This window comes from Hyperoodon ampullatus, assembly GCF_949752795.1.
Source record: "Hyperoodon ampullatus genome assembly, chromosome: 3".
In the NCBI taxonomy this organism is placed as follows: Eukaryota; Metazoa; Chordata; class Mammalia; order Artiodactyla; family Ziphiidae; genus Hyperoodon; species Hyperoodon ampullatus.
The window spans coordinates 152,662,785-152,682,975 of NC_136916.1; the positions used below are offsets into that span (position 1 = coordinate 152,662,785).

General features: G+C 44.8%; 1 protein-coding gene across 1 annotated transcript in view; it reads right to left on the reverse strand.

Moving 5' to 3' along the window:
• TMED10 (transmembrane p24 trafficking protein 10) overlaps positions 1 to 4,395 on the reverse strand; it is a 40,910-nt gene extending 36,515 nt beyond the window's left edge. The window contains exon 1 of the mRNA XM_079700433.1: positions 4,156 to 4,395. Within this exon, the coding sequence (XP_079556559.1) occupies positions 4,156 to 4,380 (225 nt within the window). The 5' untranslated portion in view covers positions 4,381 to 4,395. The remainder of the gene's footprint in view (positions 1 to 4,155) is intronic.
• Between the last annotated feature and the right edge of the window lie 15,796 nt (positions 4,396 to 20,191).

Consider the following 20,191-nt stretch of genomic DNA (forward strand, 5'->3'; position numbering starts at 1 on the left):
CCCAAACCACGGCTGCTTAAACCAGGGGTGGATATATGACCAAAGAGAAGATAAGCAACAGGCTGTTCAGAGACTTAGATATAAAAAAGGAGCTGAACCAATGAGATCCTTGCACTCTGGAGTCACACCTCAGAAGCACAGAAATGATGCACAGAGAGAATCCTTGAGGCAGAGTCTGGGCCACGAGTGGTCAACATTTAAGTCAAAGCAGAACTAAGTGGACAGAGGCTTTGAAAAAGGTTGCAAACTGTGCTAAGGAGTGGGGTCAAACCACAGATAGGTCTGTGGCCTGCACAATATATTAAACTGTTAAAAATGACACCCAACTTAACGGTCTCTAAAATACCATTTCTCACAAAAAGGAACCACAACTTTTTGGAGGAATAGCTGCATCCAGGTCAGGGGTTTGACATACAAAAGATGAGCCTAGGGCACCTAGTTGTTCCACACAACAGGGCAGCTATCGAAGTCTAATAGGATTGTGTCAAAAGGATACAGGAGCCAAAGAGACAAGTGAGCACAGAGAACGAATGCAAATGACTAAAACAATGACTCCAAAAATTGAAATAACCAACAATAAAAAATGATCTCAGTATAATACTTAAAACAACAAAAACAACCTTCTTCAGACTACACTGGAAATGACAAGGGCAACTTCCTTACTCTGAAAACTGTCAATAAGAAGGAATAAACTCTGAACTTAGCCCGACTTTCCTTCCTGAATTATAAATTTTAGGGTAACCAAATGGCCTCAAGTGACGAATTCTTTAATAATTCCAGCTAATAAATACGAAAGGAACAACAATTAGAAAATCATCACTTCACAACCTTAATGAAACAATTAATTTACATAAGTCATCAATGGCTTCCTAAGTGAAAGATTAATTGGAAGTTTTACATTGGAGGCTTCGGGCTGTTACCACCTTGGTAGGCAGGATAATGTCCCCACCCCCCAAGAGATGTCCATAGCCTAATTTCCAGAACCTGTGAATATGTTATCCTACGTGGCAAAAGGGGTTTTGCAGATGTGGATTAAATTAAGGGTCATTATAAGGGAAAGAGGGAAGCAGTAGAGTCAGAGGAGATGAGATGATGGAAGCTGAGGAGGGAGACAAGTTTGGGTGGGAGAAAGGGAGAGAGAGAAAGTTTTGGAGATACTATGCTGCTGGCTTTCAAGACGGAGGAAGGGGTCACCAGCCAAAGAATGCAGGTGGTCTCTAGAAGTTGGAAAAGGCAAGTAAATGGATTCTCCCCTAGAACCTTCAGAAGGAACACAGTCCTGCTGACACCTTGATTTTAGGACTTCTGACCTCTAGAACTGTAAGATAAATGTGTGTTGTGAGCCACTAAGTTCATGGTAATTTGTTATAGCAGCAGTTGGACACTAATACGCCCAGCTGAACCCACTGATCTATCTTCCCAGCACTAAGGGGCACAAAAAGTACTGTGTGCTCTGCCATGATGCCACATGAGGTACACAATACCACCCTTAAAGTAACCTCACCAAAAGATAAATCTGAATCTAGTTACATCTTTACAGCTGATTCCTTTTACAAGAAATATGGGGGAAAGAACTCGTTAAATGACACCTCAAGGAAGCAGAGACAAATCCAAAATGTAGGACGTGATTTAAGGACCTATGACTCCAACAATACAATTTCAAGCATATAAAAAAGGCGGGGGCAGGGAGGGAGAGTGGACTGCTATAGATTAAAGAGACTTGAGTGATACAACAAATTAATTTTTAATAGATATTTTTGAGACAAGTGGAGAAATTTGAATATGAATTGGGTATTATTAGATAGCATTATGGAATTATTGTTAACTTTGTGAGGTATGATTATAGCCACATAATATTGTGATTAAGTTCATAATTTTTAAGCGATTCATCCTTAAGTATGAAGGACTGAAATACCATGATATCTAGGATTTACTTTAAAACAGTTCAGCATAAAATGAGAAGGGAGAAACAGTTAAGATGAAACAAGTGTGACAAGAACCTGATAACTGTTGAATCTGGGTAATGTGTACACAGTGGACTGACTGCACTCTTCTCTATAAAACTGAAAATAAACAAATGCCAAAACTGATTTGAATTAGTTGGTGACATTTTAAAATCAGGAGCTTTCACATGAAAATCTGGATTTCTGACTTCATTTGAAAAATCAGATGTGGCAACAGGCCCACATCAAGAGATGAGTACTGGCTATTCCAAACTGACAGTTTCCACTACTCCCAATTATCTCCCATTTAACATCACTGCTGTTTTTCTTATAGCTGGCCCAATTCATTCATTTACATTACCTACTTGGCGTTTAGGTTAAGGACCCCAGGAGTAGTCTGATTAAGCTGGCTAGTGGCAAGAGAACAGAGCAGATATGGGGAGAGCAACTGTGTCATGGTAAAATGCTAGTGCGTAGATGCACACACTCCTGCTGTCGAGGTCCCTTCAGCAGCCTTGGATACAGATGTAATTCCCATAAGACTATGCTACGCTATATGCTTCCTGTATTCAGTGCTTACTAGAAGCAAGGCAGTATGCCTGACATTCTGAAAAATACAAACATGAAAATAATTCCTGCCCTCAGGATACTAACAGTCTAATGAGGAAGACAAGATATAAATATAAGTAATTACAATATAAGATGAAAATAAGTGAGTTTAGGGTACTGTTCAGGGTGGTTCATGTGTAAAATGCGAAGTGGGGAGTGACAAAGCATATAAAGCTTCAGGAACAGGTCATGAAGAATGGTATAGAGTATGCTGGGAAATGTACATTTTACCAGATGAAGAATAGTCAGCCACGGGAGGGTTTTAAAACATAAGTACAAATCAGAGGGGGCAACACTAAAGATGAGAGTAAACTCTCATTGCTCAAATTCTCTGATTCTATGCACTACACATCCTTTGAAGAGCCAGAAGCACGACCCCCAAAATGTTGTATCTAAGCATATAAAATTATGCCATCACCTCTTTCTTGGCGAAAGGTGTTTGGTACCTGAAGAGAATAACAAAAGGCTGGCTCATTGTGCAACAGCACTGAAAATAGTTTATATCTCTCAAATAAAGTTTATATAAACTGCATCTGTTACTACTACTGGGTTCCAATACCTTAAAAATAAATTATGGTCTTATTATACCTGAAGCTCTATTAAAAAGTAAAAATGTTTCTTCCTGTTTAGTTCAAGGCCCATTCTGTTAAAAACAAAAACCACGTGCTTATAGTGAATGAATAAAATTACCTAAAATACAATCGAATCTTAACATATCAAATTATATTAACGTTTCAAAGATCAGGCCCGGTCATCCTAAATGTAATATGGGACCAAACGGCACTATGGTAGTAGTTGTCACCATCCAAGAGTATCACTGAAATTTACTGAAAACTTGGCCAAGTCCAGGCTCTGGGGTACCAGAAAGGAAAGGACTAGAGACTGAAACCGTTTTGTGACCAATAATCGACTTTAATCAATCACAGGAATTACAAATAAAAAACAAGAAGAAAATAAGATTGCAGCACTTTTCTGTCACCTTGCTTAACTCCCAAACTAAGAATCAATTCCAGCTCAGACACCAGTATGTTCTACTACCTCTCTGAGCCTCACTTTCCTCATGTGTAAAATGAGGCTAACAGTACCTACTTCGTAGGGTAGTGTACGAACTAAATGGTAATACGTGTACAGTAGCACAGGACCTGACACACAGCTGATGCTCAAGAAATAACAGCTTTTTGTTATTCACAGTAAGCTTCAGTGCTTCCGTCGTTTTCCTGCAGGTATCCATGTGTCTTAAGATGCCGGTCCCTACACATAATCAGCATCCAAACACTTCTTTGGAGACCCTAGTTACAGTTCAAGGTACCTAAGACCAAAACAGGTATGGGACCGTGACAAGGACCCAAAGTCAAGGCCGTCCCCGCTCAGCTGTCACCACATCCGCCAAGGCCGGGCGGCCCTTCAATGGGTTCCCAGCTTTGGCGCCCAGCCCCGCCCCGCGACAGCCAACGAGCGGGGTGAGGGGGCGGTCTCGACGGCTCGTCCTTAGCGCTCCGGGAGGCCAGACCGCCCTCCAGGCCTCCGCCCGCTGGACTCTCGGGTCCTCAGCTACCTCGCCGACACCTTCAGTCTTCTCTCCCCGCCCCACCCAGTACCTCACCTTAAGATGGGTGCGTAGGCCGCCGGCGCCCCCAGACTGGTCGGTGATCTCGTACGCGCCCGTCACCAGCAGGTCCTTGTGGATCTCTTCGCGGAGGCACTTGCGGGAGTTAACGGGCAGATGAAAGGAGATGGCGAGGACCGAGGTGGGGCCAAGCAGGAGTAAAAGCAGCAACGCTAACGGGCAAGGGCCACGCTGGGCCTGTGGGCCAGAGAAACCAGACATCGTGCCGGAGACTGTTCACCACCCTGGGCCTCTATCGCGCCGGAACCGGGAGGGATCACGTAACTCACCTCTGACCTTCCAATGCCGCCGGCGCCATTTTGGAGGCTGGCAAATAGATGAAAAATGTATAGTGAATCTTTTTAAAGGGAAGAAGGCATATGATACCACGTAATGCCTTCAAATTAAAGTGGTTAAATGAGGTTTTCTAGAGGCTTCCGGAAAGAGTTTCATTTTTGTTAAGCTCTGTGACCGCTCAGTCGACCATAGCAAGTACGGGCAGCCCAGGAAGCAATTCTTCTTGAACATCCGGAAGTAGCGCCCGCTAGTTTTAAGGTCGGTGATACCATAGCAACCAAGCCCCAATAGGAAACAGCCACAAAGCCCATCGCTGGGCCCGCCCACCAACCTCCCAGGCGCACCGGACGTGGGGCAGAGGCAGAGGGTGCGCTCTCCCAGCGCCTTGGTGACAGTTGGGACATTGAGCACTTGAGAGGAAGACTTCGAGAGGCTGAGAAAATATTCTAATTTGGCTGTTAGGCGAGCGGGGGCCAGAACCTCAGAGAAGGGGTAGAGGTCACCTGGTGAATGTGAGCTGGAAGTGCCCAGTTCATGCTCCTGAGCCGGGTATTTGGGCTGGAATAACTGATTTCTTTTCTTTTCTTTTTTTTAAAATAAACTTATTTATTTATTTATTTATTTATTTTTGGCTGTGTTGGGTCGTCGTTTCTGTGCGAGGGCTTTCTCTAGTTGCGGCAAGCGGGGGCCACTCTTTATCGCGGTGCGCGGGACTCTCACTATCTCGGCCTCTCTTGTTGCGGAGCACAGGCTCCAGACGCGCAGGCTCAGTAGTTGTGGCTCACTGGCTCACGGGCCCCGTTGCTCCGCGGCATGTAGGATCTTCCCAGACCAGGGCTCGAACCCGTGTCCCCTGCATTGGCAGGCAGGTTCTCAACCACTGCGCCACCAGGGAAGCCCCTGGAATAACTGATTTCTGAATGTGCATCTTAATTAGCAAACATTGAGCACCTACTCTGCTAGGTACTATTCAAGCTAAATTTGGATTCTGTATTTAAATTGATTAAAACCTTGTTTTAGCCCACTGTGGGAGATGAACCTAATGCAGTTTACCAGATAAGCGTTATACGGGGAAAGCAAGTATTGGTGTGTTTTAAATGTTTAAATTACTTTAGGGATCAAATTGGCTAGTCTATAGTAAGAAAATTTACATGGTAATCATTCATGCTTTCATTTAACACATATTTACTGACTACCTACTGTGTGTCAGACACTATAGCATGCATGCATACCGACATGTTTATTGATTTAACAAACCATTATGGGGATGCTATCAAATATTCAGGGCTGAAGAAAATAGGAAGATAAAAAAGGAGTACTCCACAGCCTATGTTTAGAATTATCTACTTCGATTCATGTTTATTGAGCATCTACAGAAATACCCAGAAGATGGACTGTCTGCTCTTAGTAAATTAAATAATTGTTCTATATTTATAACTTCTTTCAATCTTTTCCTGGAACTGAAGTCCCACAAATAAAACAAGAACAAACATAAAGGAGCTGTAAAGCATTTTAAAATTTGACAAATGTCATATAATAATTACCTTATGAGGTGTCTACTTAGGAACACTTAGTTTGATTATTTTATCCCTGATCTAAGATATGATTGCTCATTTACTCACTACATCCTGATAATCTGCACTGGCCTTTTCCCTGCCAGTGCAGGGAATCAGAACCAAGCCGTTATCTAATTCATTGTTTACTGTTAGTCCTGAGGCTCTGCTGACCATCAGCAAGAGATCTGCCACCCATAAAATACCTGAGTGTGTGTTTTCTTTAAATTTCTTACATTTAAATAATAGCTTATATGTTTTAAAATATTTTCACAAATATTACTGGTCTCATTTGGCATTTTCAAAACCCATGGGACATAGGCTGGAGAAATCTGTTGATTTTACAGATGAGGAAACTGAGGTTCTGAGAGTCCAGAAAACTTTTGTACCCAAAGTCCCATAGTTTAAAAGTGACAAAGTCAGTCTGAGGGCCTGAACCATCTTCAGAAAGGTGCTATTACATATTATTTTACAGGTGAAGAAACTGAGACTTAGGGAAATTGAGTTACTTTCCTCAGTCACAGCTCTTAAGTCCTTTCCTGTTCTATATTCTCGCTTATCCTGGCCCCCAGCTCTTTCCTGTCCCCCATTCCCTCCTTTATATTTTTCTCCTTAGTACTCATCACTATCTAGTTTCTGCATACATTTTACTTATTTATCGCACTTATTGATCTGTCTCCCTAACTGGGATATCTGTTTTGTCAGGGGCAGGAATTTTTGTCTATTTTATTCATTGCTTTATTTCCTGAATCTAAAATAGTGCCTGGCACTTAGAAGGCACAATAAATAATTGTTCGATGAATGCAAGATTAATTCCTTAGCTCCTAGCAGAAGGTCTAACAGCAAATTTCTTCCATTATTCCTTAGCTGTTTTCAAACAAATTTATTTAATCCCTAATGTATCCAAAATGTAGGTACTAATTCAGTTTCACCAACAGTGAGCATATTTTTTAAATAAATGTTTTAATTTTTATTTATTTTTGGCTGTGTAGGGTCTCCATTGCTGCATGTGGGCTTTCTCGAGTTGCGGCGAGTGGAGGCTACTTTTCGTTGCCGTGCACAGTCTTCTCGTTGTGGTGCCTTCTCTTTGTTATGGAGCAAGGGCTCTAGGCACACGCGCTTCAGTAGTTGCAGCACGTGGGCTCAGTAGTTGTGGCTTGTGGGCTCTAGAGTGCAGACTCAGTAGTTGTGGCACATGGGCTTAGTTGCTCCACGGCATGTGGGATCTTCCCAGACTAGGGCTCGAACCCGTGTCCCCTGCATTGCCAGGCAGATTCTTAACCACTGCGCCACGAGGGAAGTCCTCATATCTTTTTTTTTTAATTAAAAAATGTGATCTTGTTTCCATATAAGGACAGAGGGAAAAAAATCTACCCTCTGTGCTGTGTAACTAAAGGGCAGAGTAGATACTCCTAGGGAACTAGAATTTTTGAACTCTGCATCAGCGTTAAACAAGGTACCATTTTACATCTGTTTGGGGAAAAGGCCTCATTCTGAATTGGAGAGCAAATGGAAAGTGTCCCACAACTAGAGAAACTGTTTTTTCCTGGCCTAACAGTCCTCTGCCATCCATCATCCTGAAACTTTCCCAGCCAGTCTCACCTAAGATTCCTGAACCACCACCCCCACACCCCCCAGACTGTGGAGGTGAAGAGATGTCACTAGGAAACACCCTCCACCCAGTCTATCCTTAAGCCACAAGTTTCGCAAATTTTGTTTGTATGAGAGGGAGTTTGTTTAAAACACACCTCACTCCAGACAGTGAATCAGAAGCTCTTATTAAAAATCTGCATTTGTAATAACCTTGCTGGGTAATTCTGTGGTTGGAAGTCCCTGGAAGAGCTGTGGCCCTTTGATGCCTCCTTTAACCAGCCTAATCCTCTGGTGTGGCTTGAGGATCCCCAGCTCCAACGCAAAAGCTGTCAAGGATTCCTAACTCCAGTGCCCCTGCCTATTCGTTTGTACAGTCCCACTCACAGGGTGTATTTAAATAGCTAAAACAAGATGCGTTCTGTGTAGAGGCAAAAGACCCTTTTGGAAAACAATTTGTCATGTGTCATACTCTTTGACCCAGAGAGTGATTCCAAGGACCTTTTCTATGGGTCCTCTAAGTTCTAGAGTCCCCCAGGAGCTGGTCCTGGAACCTCTGCACTGCACTCTGTGTGATCTCATCCAGTCCATGACTTTAGATGCATCCATAGACCGATAACTCCCAAATGTGAATATCCAGCCCTGACCTCTCCCCTAAACTCCAGAGTCTATATCAGGCTCACTACTTGACATCTCCACTTGAATGACTAATAGGCAACTCATACTTAACTCTTGATATCCCCTCTCCCCCTATTCCCAAAGCTGCTGCTTCCCCATCTTAGTAAATGACACCACTTTCTACTTCTTCACTGAGGCCATCCTTGTTTCCTCTTTCTCTTAACCCGACCCCACACAGAGCCAGTTCATCAGGAAGTCCTACCAGTTCTGTGTCCTAAATATATGCCGATCAGTTTCTACTTCTCTCTAAGCTAGGGCTCGGCATACTACTGCCCAGCTGGTCAGGCCTAATCCAGCAGGCAACCTCCTGTTTTTGTATCACCCAAGAGCCAAGAATGGTTTCTACATTTGTAGAGGGTTGTTAAAAAAGAAGGAGGAGGGGCTTCCCTGGTGGCGCAGTGGTTGAGAGTCCGCCTGCCGATGCAGGGGATACGGGTTCGTGCCCCGGTCTGGGAAGATCCCACATGCCGTGGAGCGGCTGGGCCTGTGAGCCATGGCCGCTGAGCCTGTGCATCCGGAGCCTGTACTCCGCAACGGGAGAGGCCACAACAGTGAGAGGCCTGTGTACTGCAAAAAAAAAAAAAAAAAAAAAAAAAAAGGAGGAGGAGGATCAGGATAGTGAGGAAGAGAAACAGAATGTGTTCAAGAGAGCCTAACATATTTATTATCTGACCCTTTACAGAAATTTTTCTTCTCTCACCTACATAAGACAACAGCCTCCCTACTGTTGTCTCTGCTTCCATTCTTGCACCACTATAATCATGTTCCTTAATACACCTCAAGTGATTTTCTTTAAAAAATATAAATCAGGCCAATCAGAATAAAGCTCAAATACCTTTCCACAGCCCCAAAGCCACCGCAGTCCGGCTCCTGCCTACCTCTCTAATCTCATCTTACCCAGTGATCACTTCTTCCTACCACCCACGCATTCACTCTCCTACAGTCACCTGGCCTTCCAAACAATGTAAGCTCCTACCTGCCTCGGGCCTTTGCACTTAATGCCTACCTGGAACTCTCTTCTCCACATCTTGTCCCATGGATTCTGGGCTCTGCAAGCTGCTTCTGCTGTTCAGGTCCCAATTCCAATGTCACCTACCACCTTACATAAGTAACCCTGTCCCCAGGTTACTTTCTATCACATGATCTGGTGTTATTATCTATATAGCACTTGTGACTATTTGAGAGTATCTTGTCCTTCCTTTCTTTTTCTCTCTTTCTTCCTTTCTTTCTTTCTTTCTTTCTTTTTTTCTTTCTTTCCTTCCTTCTTCCTTCCTTCCTTCCTTCCTTCCTTCCTTCCTTCCTTTCTTCCTTCCTTCCTTTCTTTCTTTCTTTTTCGTTTATTATCACCCAACCCAAATGGAACTTAAGCCCTAAGAGAGCAAGGTCTTTGCTTTGTTCCCTGAGGCCAGGCAAAATGTCCTCTACACACTGGGTGGTCAACAAATATTTGCTGAATGAAATACTGCAACATAATATAAAGCACTTAGCACATTGACATAGAGCAGTTGCTCCATAAACGCTAGTTCCTCTATCTAGTATTTTAATTGTCATTTTTTCATCTGGAGAAGCTGAGGTCCAAAGTTGTTTAGTGACTGCTTCAAGCCATATGATGAGTCAGTGTTAGAGCTGAGAATAGAAATGAGAGCTCCTAACTGCAGACTGGTCTTCAGACATAATTACATTTGATAAAAGATGATCTTTATTATTTAGTTCCCACTCTACTAAGAAGTTTTAGATTCTTCTGGGTTCTCTTTTTCTACCCTCACTTACATTCAAAATACAACTTTTGTGGGGTTTAAGTAAATTTAAGTCTTTCAGAAAATCCATAAAGATGTTAATAGTTAATGCAAAACTTGTAGCATCAGTTAGCGTCTCCCCTCAATTCACTTTGCTTGAAAAAACAAGATTTATCTTCCTTTCCAGATTCCCATGATGTTGAATTTTTATCTTCCTAGTAGGAAGCAGGACCTCCTCACCAACCCTCCATCACAATTAGTGCCCTTCATCAGTGTTGTCTCTAGAACATTGTCGAGTTAAGCTATCAGGACCCAGCCTTTAAGTTACAGCCTGTAAATCCTTATTGCCAGGATCAAAGTTCTTCTAGTGATATATATGAGCTGAGAACACTAAGTCTGGATTTAACAAAAAATTCCTAGGAAGAATTTTAGGAATGATGTAAGCAAAAGATAAAAAATATGTCCCCAAAGAAGAAGTTTCAGAAAACATAAGAACCATGACATGAACTATCACCACTACCCACATGTCTTGAGAGCAAACCAAAGCTGAAAAGAACAGGAATAGAAGGGAGGTGTCGCCGCTGCACCATCAGCACTGTTTGCTTATGGAGAACACCAGCCCCAGAGCCCAGGGCAGAGAGATGAAGTCCTGGAGGCCAGGAAGGCAGAATCCCAAGACAGGAATGAGATGAAAAGAAATCCACTGGACCAGTTGGAGTGGAAGAACCTAGGGACAAAAAAAGGAGAGCTGTAAAGATGAGCCTCTAGTGGGGGAAGGAGGTAGGGTCAGGGAGGTAAGATGGGAACTGCAGGGACCCCATGTTTACCTTATGTCTGTAGTCACTTATGCTTCTAAGAAGAAATAAAAGTACTGAGAAGGAAAGAAAGAAATGGGGAAATTGCTCAGTGATTTGTGGAAGTAGCCCCAGAGTTGAGGTACTCCAAAGGAGGATTAATAGAGAGCCAAATGGCATCTGCCCCCAAATCCCTGGAAACAGCCATGCCTGAAGCCTGTACACATGCAGATCCTAAGAGCACTTGGGATTACTTCAAAACTGTTTTGAGACCTTAAAGCTTGGTGACCTAGAGGAGAGGATTACACCGTTTTGGGCCTTCACTCCTGGTTCTAAGGAAATTTTGTTTTCTCTCCAACGCATTTTCCTTGACAGGCTACTAAGTGCTCAGCATCTGGTGTCTACCATCACCAGCTGTCTCTGAAATCCACCAAAACTCATTCTCCCTCCACAAAAGCTCCATCTTGTGAGCGATACAGACCATATAGATGGGAAAAGACCACCAGCTGTGGGCATCTTGATAATGCCCACATGCCTTTCCCTTTATTATTTACTTGAATCACCTTTGCACACTGAAATCACCTGGCAGCTTTTTTTTTTGCAGTATGCGGGCCTCTCACTGTTGTGGCCTCACCCGTTGTGGAGCACAGTTTCCAGACGCTCAGGCTCAGCGGCTATGGCTTACGGGCCCAGCCGCTCCACGGCACGTGGGATCTTCCTGGACTGGGGCACGAACCTGTATCCCCTGCATCGGCAGGCGGACTTTCAACCACTGCACCACCAGGGAAGCCCCACCTGGCAGCTTTTTAAAGACTGCCAGTGCCTAGGACCCACCTAGGACCCAATGCAGACCACTGAAAACAGAATATCTGGGTCTTGTCCAGGGCAATAGCATATTTCAGTGGTTCCCTAACTTTGCTGCACACTGGAACCATCTGGGGATCTTTAATAAATACTGATGCCTTACTACTTCCACTACACTCCCCAGACATTCTGATGTAAATGGTATGGGTGCAACCTGGGCATTTGGATTTTTTAAAACTTCTCTGTGATCCCACATGCATCCAGAGTTGAAAACTAATGCTCCACCTAACCCGTGGCCATTCCTATTTCAATACCTAACCTTTCCACGCCTTCCAAGCAGCATGCACTCAATAAATATTTCTCAGTCTGATTTACATCCCTGTTTCTCCTGCTCAAGCACTGCTGCCCTTTCTCCTGGAACACGACACGAAATTAGACCTCTGGTAAGGAGAGTATCTGGAGCACCAGCTTGGGGACAAAGTTCGTTCCTGGGCCAGCCACGTTCTGCCAGCTCAAGTGTTAGCAAAGAGGGAGGAATGGGAAGCCAGGGCTTCAGATGAGGAGGAAGCTCTCTCCGCAGGCACATGAGGGAGGCTCCTTTTTTTTTCTTTCTTGCAGAAAATCATTGTGGCACGTGGGCAAAGGAAGTATTAATAACCTTTCTAAAGAGGTACTTCTCCAAGATTTGGTGTTTCACAGACCACAGACAGTGCTGTCAGTCTACAGATGGCCAACTTCTGCATTTCAGATAGCGGCTTCCGAAGATAGCCCAACTTGCATCCCTAAAGCAGAAGACCCAGCTGTGTGGAAGGGAACCATCAGTCTCTAAGCCAGAGGTCAAAAGCCACTACCCACATGTTAGTCAGGGGCAAAGAGACTGACCACCAAGCAAAATCATTAGAGAGAATCGACCCTTTTGGAGTGAAATTAAAGTAACAACATCCCAGCGTTACAATAACCAGGGCTTCCTGGCAAGCCCACACTGAGAGCCATGAACTGGGCTTCCCACAGGAGGTGTGTGTGTGCTCTAGATAGGGGTCCTGGCTCTGCCCTGCCACCCACTCACTGGGTGACCTGGGGCTAGAAATTACGCCATCTAGGTGTTGACTTCATCCTTTGTAAAATGTGAAGCCAGAGACTGAGAACAGAGCCTTTCTTTGACTTCTTATAAACATGCATCCAAAACATAGTGGGGAAATCGCAGGCTCGCAAAGGTGAAGCCACCACTTCACTCACTGCACTGTCTACGTGTTCTCCTCCCACCTCTAGACCACCTGCATCAGAATCATCTACGGAGCTGATTAAAAATACAAATTTCTGTCCTCTCTTGCCCCAGCCCTACCACTCTCACTGCTGCCAGAGTCAGGTTTTCTGGGCATGGCACCCCGGCATGCACATTTTAGATCACCTCCCTGGGAGATTCTGGCACAGCAGAGGTTTGAGAAGCCCCATGCCATGCTGTGTACTCCATGACCAGTTGTCTGCTGTATCTCTAGATGTCTTACATTTATTTAAGCAGATGAGAGGCAGGATGTAAGTGTGTGATCCGGGAATCAGAATTCCCGAGTTCTGTTACCCACTAACTGTGCGACTTCAGTCTAGTTACCCAAACTCTCTGTGCTTCTGCTTCCTCATGTAAATGAGGAAAATTATAGTGTCTATCTCCTAAGCCTGTGATGAGGATTAACTGAAATAAAGTATTTACAGCATTGAGAATAGTTTCTGGCACCTAGTAGGCACTCAGTAAATTTAAGTTGCCATGAAACAGAACAGGCTGGCAGTGGCTTATTTTTTCACTGTATTCCTAGATCCCTCCCTCCCAGGAACATACCTCACCATCACCAACTACTGCTAACATTTATTGAATCTTTTTCTTTTCTGGGCACAGTGCTAAGCTCAGTACATATTTTATCTCATTTTTACCCTCTCAACAATGGTATAAGGCAGATGGTACTATTATCTCCCATTTTATGGATAAGGAAACTGAGGGTCAGGCGGGTTATGTAACTTGCCCGAAGTCCCACAGTCAGTGAACAGTGAGGCCAGGATGTGCAGCATCCGCTCGGGTCCCCACCCTCTGCTTCCCTGTACCTCTACTTCCGTGGTCCCCCCGAAGGCACGCCCTGTGCCCTCATCAGGCCCAGCCGTCTCTCGGAACCAGCTCCCCATATCAAGCTCCGCCTTTTCTGATCCTTCCAAACCATGGTTTTCCATGCTTTGCCTCCTTGGTCTGGGGTCCTCTAAGAAAATGTCTTCTCCTCAGAGGTGTTGGATCAAACCATATCTCTCCTACATCTTCCTGGGGAGTAACTTCAAAGCATGTATCTGCCCCCAGGGGCTCCCAAACCCAAACCCCTTGCCTCACACACAGCCACTCCCTCAACCCCCAGGTGGCCCTGGTGTCCACTGAGAGCATGCCTCCCTCTTCCCTCCCTGTCTCTGTAGCCCCTTTAGGTGGTGGAAACCTGTAGGCCTGGATGCCAGGGAAGCAAATCCAGTCAACCTTTGGGATGCTGCTCCCATCCTCCACTAAATCCTAGGTCTCTGGCCTCCCCCCCGACCCAGTACTCCCTTCAGCCGCTGTCAGGGAGGCGCCTCTCACCAGGCTCCACTCTGCTGCCCACCCGCCCACTTCTTGTCCCTGGCCCAGGGCCTGGGGCTACCATCAGGCACACAGGCCTTATCACTACACAAACACTTCCTCTTTCCCCCAATACTGTTTCTCACACAATAGGTAATCAGGGTAAACTTCCTCTGACAATTTACTGAGCAAACACTCACTATGCCCCTGCTCTACGTTAAGGCTTGTGGGGAACCTCAACCTGGTCTCCACCTTGAAGAGCCGTGAATCTGGTCAAGATGAAGCACACACAGGAGCATCAGGTGCCCTGATGCTTTGTGGCCCAGCACACCTGGATTCTGATCCCTTTTCTGCTCTTTACTAGCTGTCCTTATGTACCTTGGAGCGAGTTACTAACCCTCTGTGATCCTGAGTTTTCTTAGCTGTGAAATGGGAATAATGCTGCCTAGGTTGGCTGTGGGAATTAACTAAGATAAGATTTGTAAAAGGCCTAGCAGAGCCCCTGAGATAATGACGTTAGCTCCTGAGTTCCTGGGGGAGGTGACGAGGCTCTGCCAGGAGCTGGAGGAGGCTTCCTTCAGGTGGGAGAGGATTGTGGTTATAGGAATGGCTTCCTCCATGGACTGAGTTCTGCAGTGAAAGCAAAACAGCATAAAGAATGGCTTCCTTCTCTAGTCCCTGCTCTTTTGAGGTTTAGGAATAGGTGTGGTGCGACCTTTCAGGTTTCAGTTGAGTGGTCCTGGCATACAGATCAGCCGATCAGTTAGTCAACAAGAACTCAATAGTAACTCAGATGTTGGGGAACACAGATGGAGTATAGAACATCCTCCCTCAGTTTAACATGAGTTGGTGGCAGTGGTTGGTCATAACATGTCCATATGCAACAACAAGAGAACATTACAGGGGCTTTCCTGGTGGCGCAGTGGTTAAGAATTTGCCTGCCAATGCAGGGGACACGGGTTCGAGCCCTGGTCTTGGAAGATCCCACATGCTGTGGAGCAACTAAGGCTGTGCGCCGCAACTACTGAGCCTGCGCTATAGAGCCTGCAAGCCACAACTACTGAGCCTGTGCTCTAGAGCCCGAGAGCCACAACTGCTGAGACCGCATGCCACAACTACTGAGGCCCATGCGCCTAAAGCCCGTGCTCCACAACAAGATAAGCCACCGCAATGAGAAGACCAAGCGCCACAACAAAGAGTAGCCTCTGCTCGCTACAACTAGAGAAAGCCAGCGCGCAGCAACGAAGACCCAACACAGCCAAAAATAAATAAATTAAATAAATAAATTTTTTTAAAAAAGAAAGAGAACATTACAGGATAAGCTGATTTCCTAGGTAAATGCTAATACTGTTGGCAGAGCCTTTAAAGGAGAGATTATCGGAGGCCTGGAGCAGCTGGGAAATTTCCCACGGCTGAGGAGTCAGCATGCAAAATCATAGCAATGCTGGTAAAGCGATGGGCTACATGTCAAAACAGGAGTGAAAGCATTTCCCTCCCTAAGCCCTTGCATCAAAACATGCAAGCAAAATGGACAAATTTTCAACCTCCATGTTTGTTTTTTTTCTGAATACTTTGGGGTTTCTTCGTGCTCTGGAAATATGGTTGAGGAAGAGGAAAGAGGGTCCAGAAGAGGCTGGGCACTGGTAGAGGGCACCCAGGGGGCAGAGGCCACAGAGTGATGGGCAATAGGTAGTAGGAATTGGAGAGCTGGCTCCTGGCCTCAAATGGGGTGACTTGGGGAAAAGGTGATGCTGATTATCCCTCTACTGAAGGAAGATTCTAGAGAGGATACCAAGAGGGAGCATGGCACAGTGGTAGATGAAGGCTGAGCCCTGGGCCCTGATCTGCCGCGTGACCTTGGCCAAGTTACTTTACCTCTTTGAACCTCAGTCGCCTAATCTCTCAATGAGAAGAACAGCATCTGTTCCATGGAGCTTTTGTGAGGACTGTAAATTATAGAACACAAAGCCTGTCAGAATGTAGTTGATCAAGTTCCCTTCCCCCTTCTCAATCTTCTAGGAATGCCACAGAAATACAAAACTGACTATATTTAGTGTCTGGCTCCCTCCCCCACCCACCCGAAGTTAAGTTAGAATTAAGCTACTTATGCTAAAGCCCCTTCCAGTTCTCAAATTCTCTGGTAGCACGTGTGGACTGGGTGGGAGAGGACAGTCATCAGTTCACCTCCTGGTCACGTGTTGGCCACTGCTGCCACAAAGCTGGGCTCTGAGCAGCCTACACAGTGTCCCTGGGTGCAAGAGCCTGTTAGATGGGGCCCTGCAGGGGCGGGAAGGGAGGGTGCCCAGAAGCCTGCCAACTCCTTCTTTCCTATCCAAGGTTTCCGTATTTCCTTCACTCCCCTATGCCAAAATTTGCCTTGCGTGATGGTGGGTGTGGCGTGCAACAATGGGGGTGAAGGTGGGGGTTGGGTAGAAGAAAGAGAGTTGCTGACTGGCCCCCCAAGAGTGGGTGTACAGGGAAGCTACCCAGGGGCTGATTTTTAGCCTGCTCTGAAAAAGAACATCGTAGTAATGGGACGTCCAACACTGGAAAGGTGTCTCAGGGAGCAGAGAGAGCTTGGGCCCTGGAGAGTTCACCCAGCCACAATGATTCTCAACTCTGAATATATCCCAGGGAGTTTTGTTAAAAAAAAAAAAATTCCATTAACCTGGCCCCATCTTTGAGACTCTGATTCTCTTGGCCTGTAGTGGTGGCTGTGGATCCTTGAAATTTTGTGAGTAAAGCCCCCAGCTGATTGTGCAGGTGGGGATGAAGACCTGTGTTCCCCAGGCTGGTGACCCCCCCCAGGCATTCCTGCATATGCATCTCTGGGCCAGAGCTCCTCTGCCCCCCTTTCTAACTCTGGGAGTTCACGTGTCTGGGGTGATGTGTTGTAGTCATGTGGACTTGCTTCCATCCTGGCCTCTTGTAATCCACTGAGACACAGCAGCCAGAGTGATACTTTTTAAACATAAAATCGGATCCTATTCCTTTCCCACTTCAACATCTCTGCCCTCTGCCTGGGGTGCTCTTCCCTGGTCTGGTTCCAGGTTGGCTCCTCCTTGCCCTCTGGATCTCACAGGCCCCCTCTTCAGGGAAGTCTTCCCTCACCTGTCCAGTCCATGTGGCACTCCTCTGCCACACCTACGCCTCCCTGTCACATCACTCCCCTACTAGAAAGTAGGACCCATGAGAAAAGGGAACTTGTCTAACTGGTTTAATCACAGTGCCTGGCGCAAATGGATTCTCAATAACTATTTGATGAACAAATGAATGAATATGTAGATAGAATATGCTTATATATTAAAATCACTTGTTTTTATGTACATATACCAGTATATAATGTGATTAGAGGTCTGGAGTGGAAATTAACAGATGTTACTAGGGAAGAGGGCGTTGGAGGAGAAGGGAAAGGAACATTTATGGAGCACAGACTCAGAACCAGGCACTAGGCTTGGCTTTTCATACATTTGATCCTCATAGCAAAATTCCAATGATCCACAGCCACCACGGACCAACGGAATCAGAATCTTGGAGATGGGGGCCAGTGTTATTGTCCCCATTCCACAGATAAAGAAACTGAGATTTAGGGAGGGAAAATAACTTGCTTGAAGTTAAACTACTAACAAGTGCCAGAGTAGGATATAAACTCCAGTTTATTGGACTCCAAGGTTGTCTTGTTCATTGCATCATTCTTGAAGAAGAAATTACCTTAATCATTACCTCTCTCCACTATCAGGGAACATAAAATCTCTGGTGAATGTGGCCCCAGATAGCAATGGCTAGTTGGTGGCTGGAGCTGATAATGTTAGCAGAGGGAGCAGGACAGATAAGGAAGGGAAAGAGAATTTATTGGTAGTCTTGCCACCCATTGTTATTTTTTGTTAAGATCAGTTAAGAATTTTTTGTTTAAAAAAAATTATAGACATCTTGATTTAAGTTCCCAGAACTGAGCACTTATGAGTAAGATTTCGTGGGTCATCAGGATGTCTTGATGGTACACATAACCTTTCTGAACACCCAAAGGCATAACTCAGAGGATTATAATATATAAATCCAGGAGCATTTGGCCTCACTGAGCATTAGTTGGGCCCTCTATCTTAAATTTCCAAAGCTAATTTCTAGCCAAAGGAATAGGATATGTCCTTTAGTATATATTTTTAAAAATATCCCCAGAACTTGGTTGATACCCAGATTCTCTGTACTCTTAGTCTCTGGGAAGTATTTCTGCTCTGAGCCACAGGATGCCTTTTCTTACTTTTAAATGTCAGAGCTAGTTCTCAATTAAATCTGATCAAAATACATCAAGCCATCTGGCATAGGACACAAATGAGTTAGACCTCGTTCTTGCCCATAAAATGCCAACAGTCACATAGCTAGCTCCCAGGGGATTGTTACACAGGGGCTTAAGCTTAGTTAGGGAAGGGCCATTAAGTGAGATATAAACACAATGTGGAGAATCTGTAACACAGGATGAGAACTTAACCTGCTTCATTCTGTAGATGATGGGGAGCTGTATCATTTAGGGCTCTTTAGCTTCAGAAGACTCTACGTTAGCTGAAATGAAAAAGAGGACAATCTGTTGGAAGGATATTGGTGAGTTTACAGAATTGAAGGAAGAGCTGACCAAGCGAGAGGGGATCTCCAGAGGATGAATCTATGACTCAACTTCAAACCTCTCATCCCTGAATCCCCACTCAAAGTTTAAATTCCCAGGACAGAGTCTGATTGGCTTAGCTTGGGTCATGTGCTCACCACAGAGGCTTTGGGACTGACTGTCCTACAGAATCCTGCAGAACAGGGAAAGGGAGAGATGGAAGAGATGCCAAAGGAAGAGATGCCAGCCTGACAGACCAGACAAGACATGTAGGCTCCAGTAGCCATTGAGTGCTTCTGAGCACGGAAATAATGTGATTAGCTTAGATTACATGTCACTAGGTGTTTGAATCAATAGTCTTGTTTGATCCTTATAACAACCCAGTAATGTGGGCACATTTATTAACCCCTATTTTTAAAGATGAGGAAAAGTGCAGTTTTGAGAGGTTACATGATGACTTTTCCTAAGAAGGAAAGCTCTTTTTGGACACTAAATCCTATTTCTCTTTACTGTATGATTTTCCTGCCCTTTGGAGTCATTGGTTTGGCTCTAAAGTGTTTTAAAATAAGAGAGAGGCAGGAAATGTGTTAGCGAGCTTTCAGTGTCAACCAACATGGAAGACATGAACCAGGCTGGGCCCATGGGGAATGGAAGGAAGCAACAAGACACGAGTCACAAGGTTTCAAAAAGTAGTTTGAAAAGTTGACTGAACATCAGAACTGTCAGGGCAGCTTGTTAAAAACACCAATCCCTAGAGTCCATCTCTGACCTGAACCAGAATGCTCTCTGGGTGGTGACTGGGAATCTACAATCTTAAAGCACCCACCTATCCTATGGTGGTTATCATTTTGCCATGTATAAGTATATAAATGAACATGTTGCACACCTTCAACGTACACAATGTTATACGTCAATTATATCTCAATAAAGCTGGAAAAAAAATTTGAAACACACATCCATCCCCCATTTAGGTGATTATTCTGTAGCCAGCTGGACACTGGTCTATAGACCAGCATTTAGAAATCACTGACCTATTAGACTCTTTTTTCTAAATGTCCTCTAATCCAGTTTCTTGTCTTATCTCTCTGCTGGTGTAGTTAAGCTTTATCAAGGTATAGCTTTTGAGTAGTTGCAATTTGTACCCATTACATTTAGCGTCATACATATCTGCAGTATCTGAGGGATGAAAACAAGGACAGAGAAGTAGGGTGGCTCCTGGCTGTCCCCTTATTTTGTTAGTGTGTCTGGGGTTTGTGGCTTTTGATAGGGACTCTTGGGAGATGACTTTGCCAGCTTTCCCTTTGAGAATAATCCTGGGTTCTTACCCTCCCTGTCACTGTAGTAAGTCTCCATAACAAACACACCCAAGTCTGGTATTCCTGAATTTATGGCTCTGTGCTGAA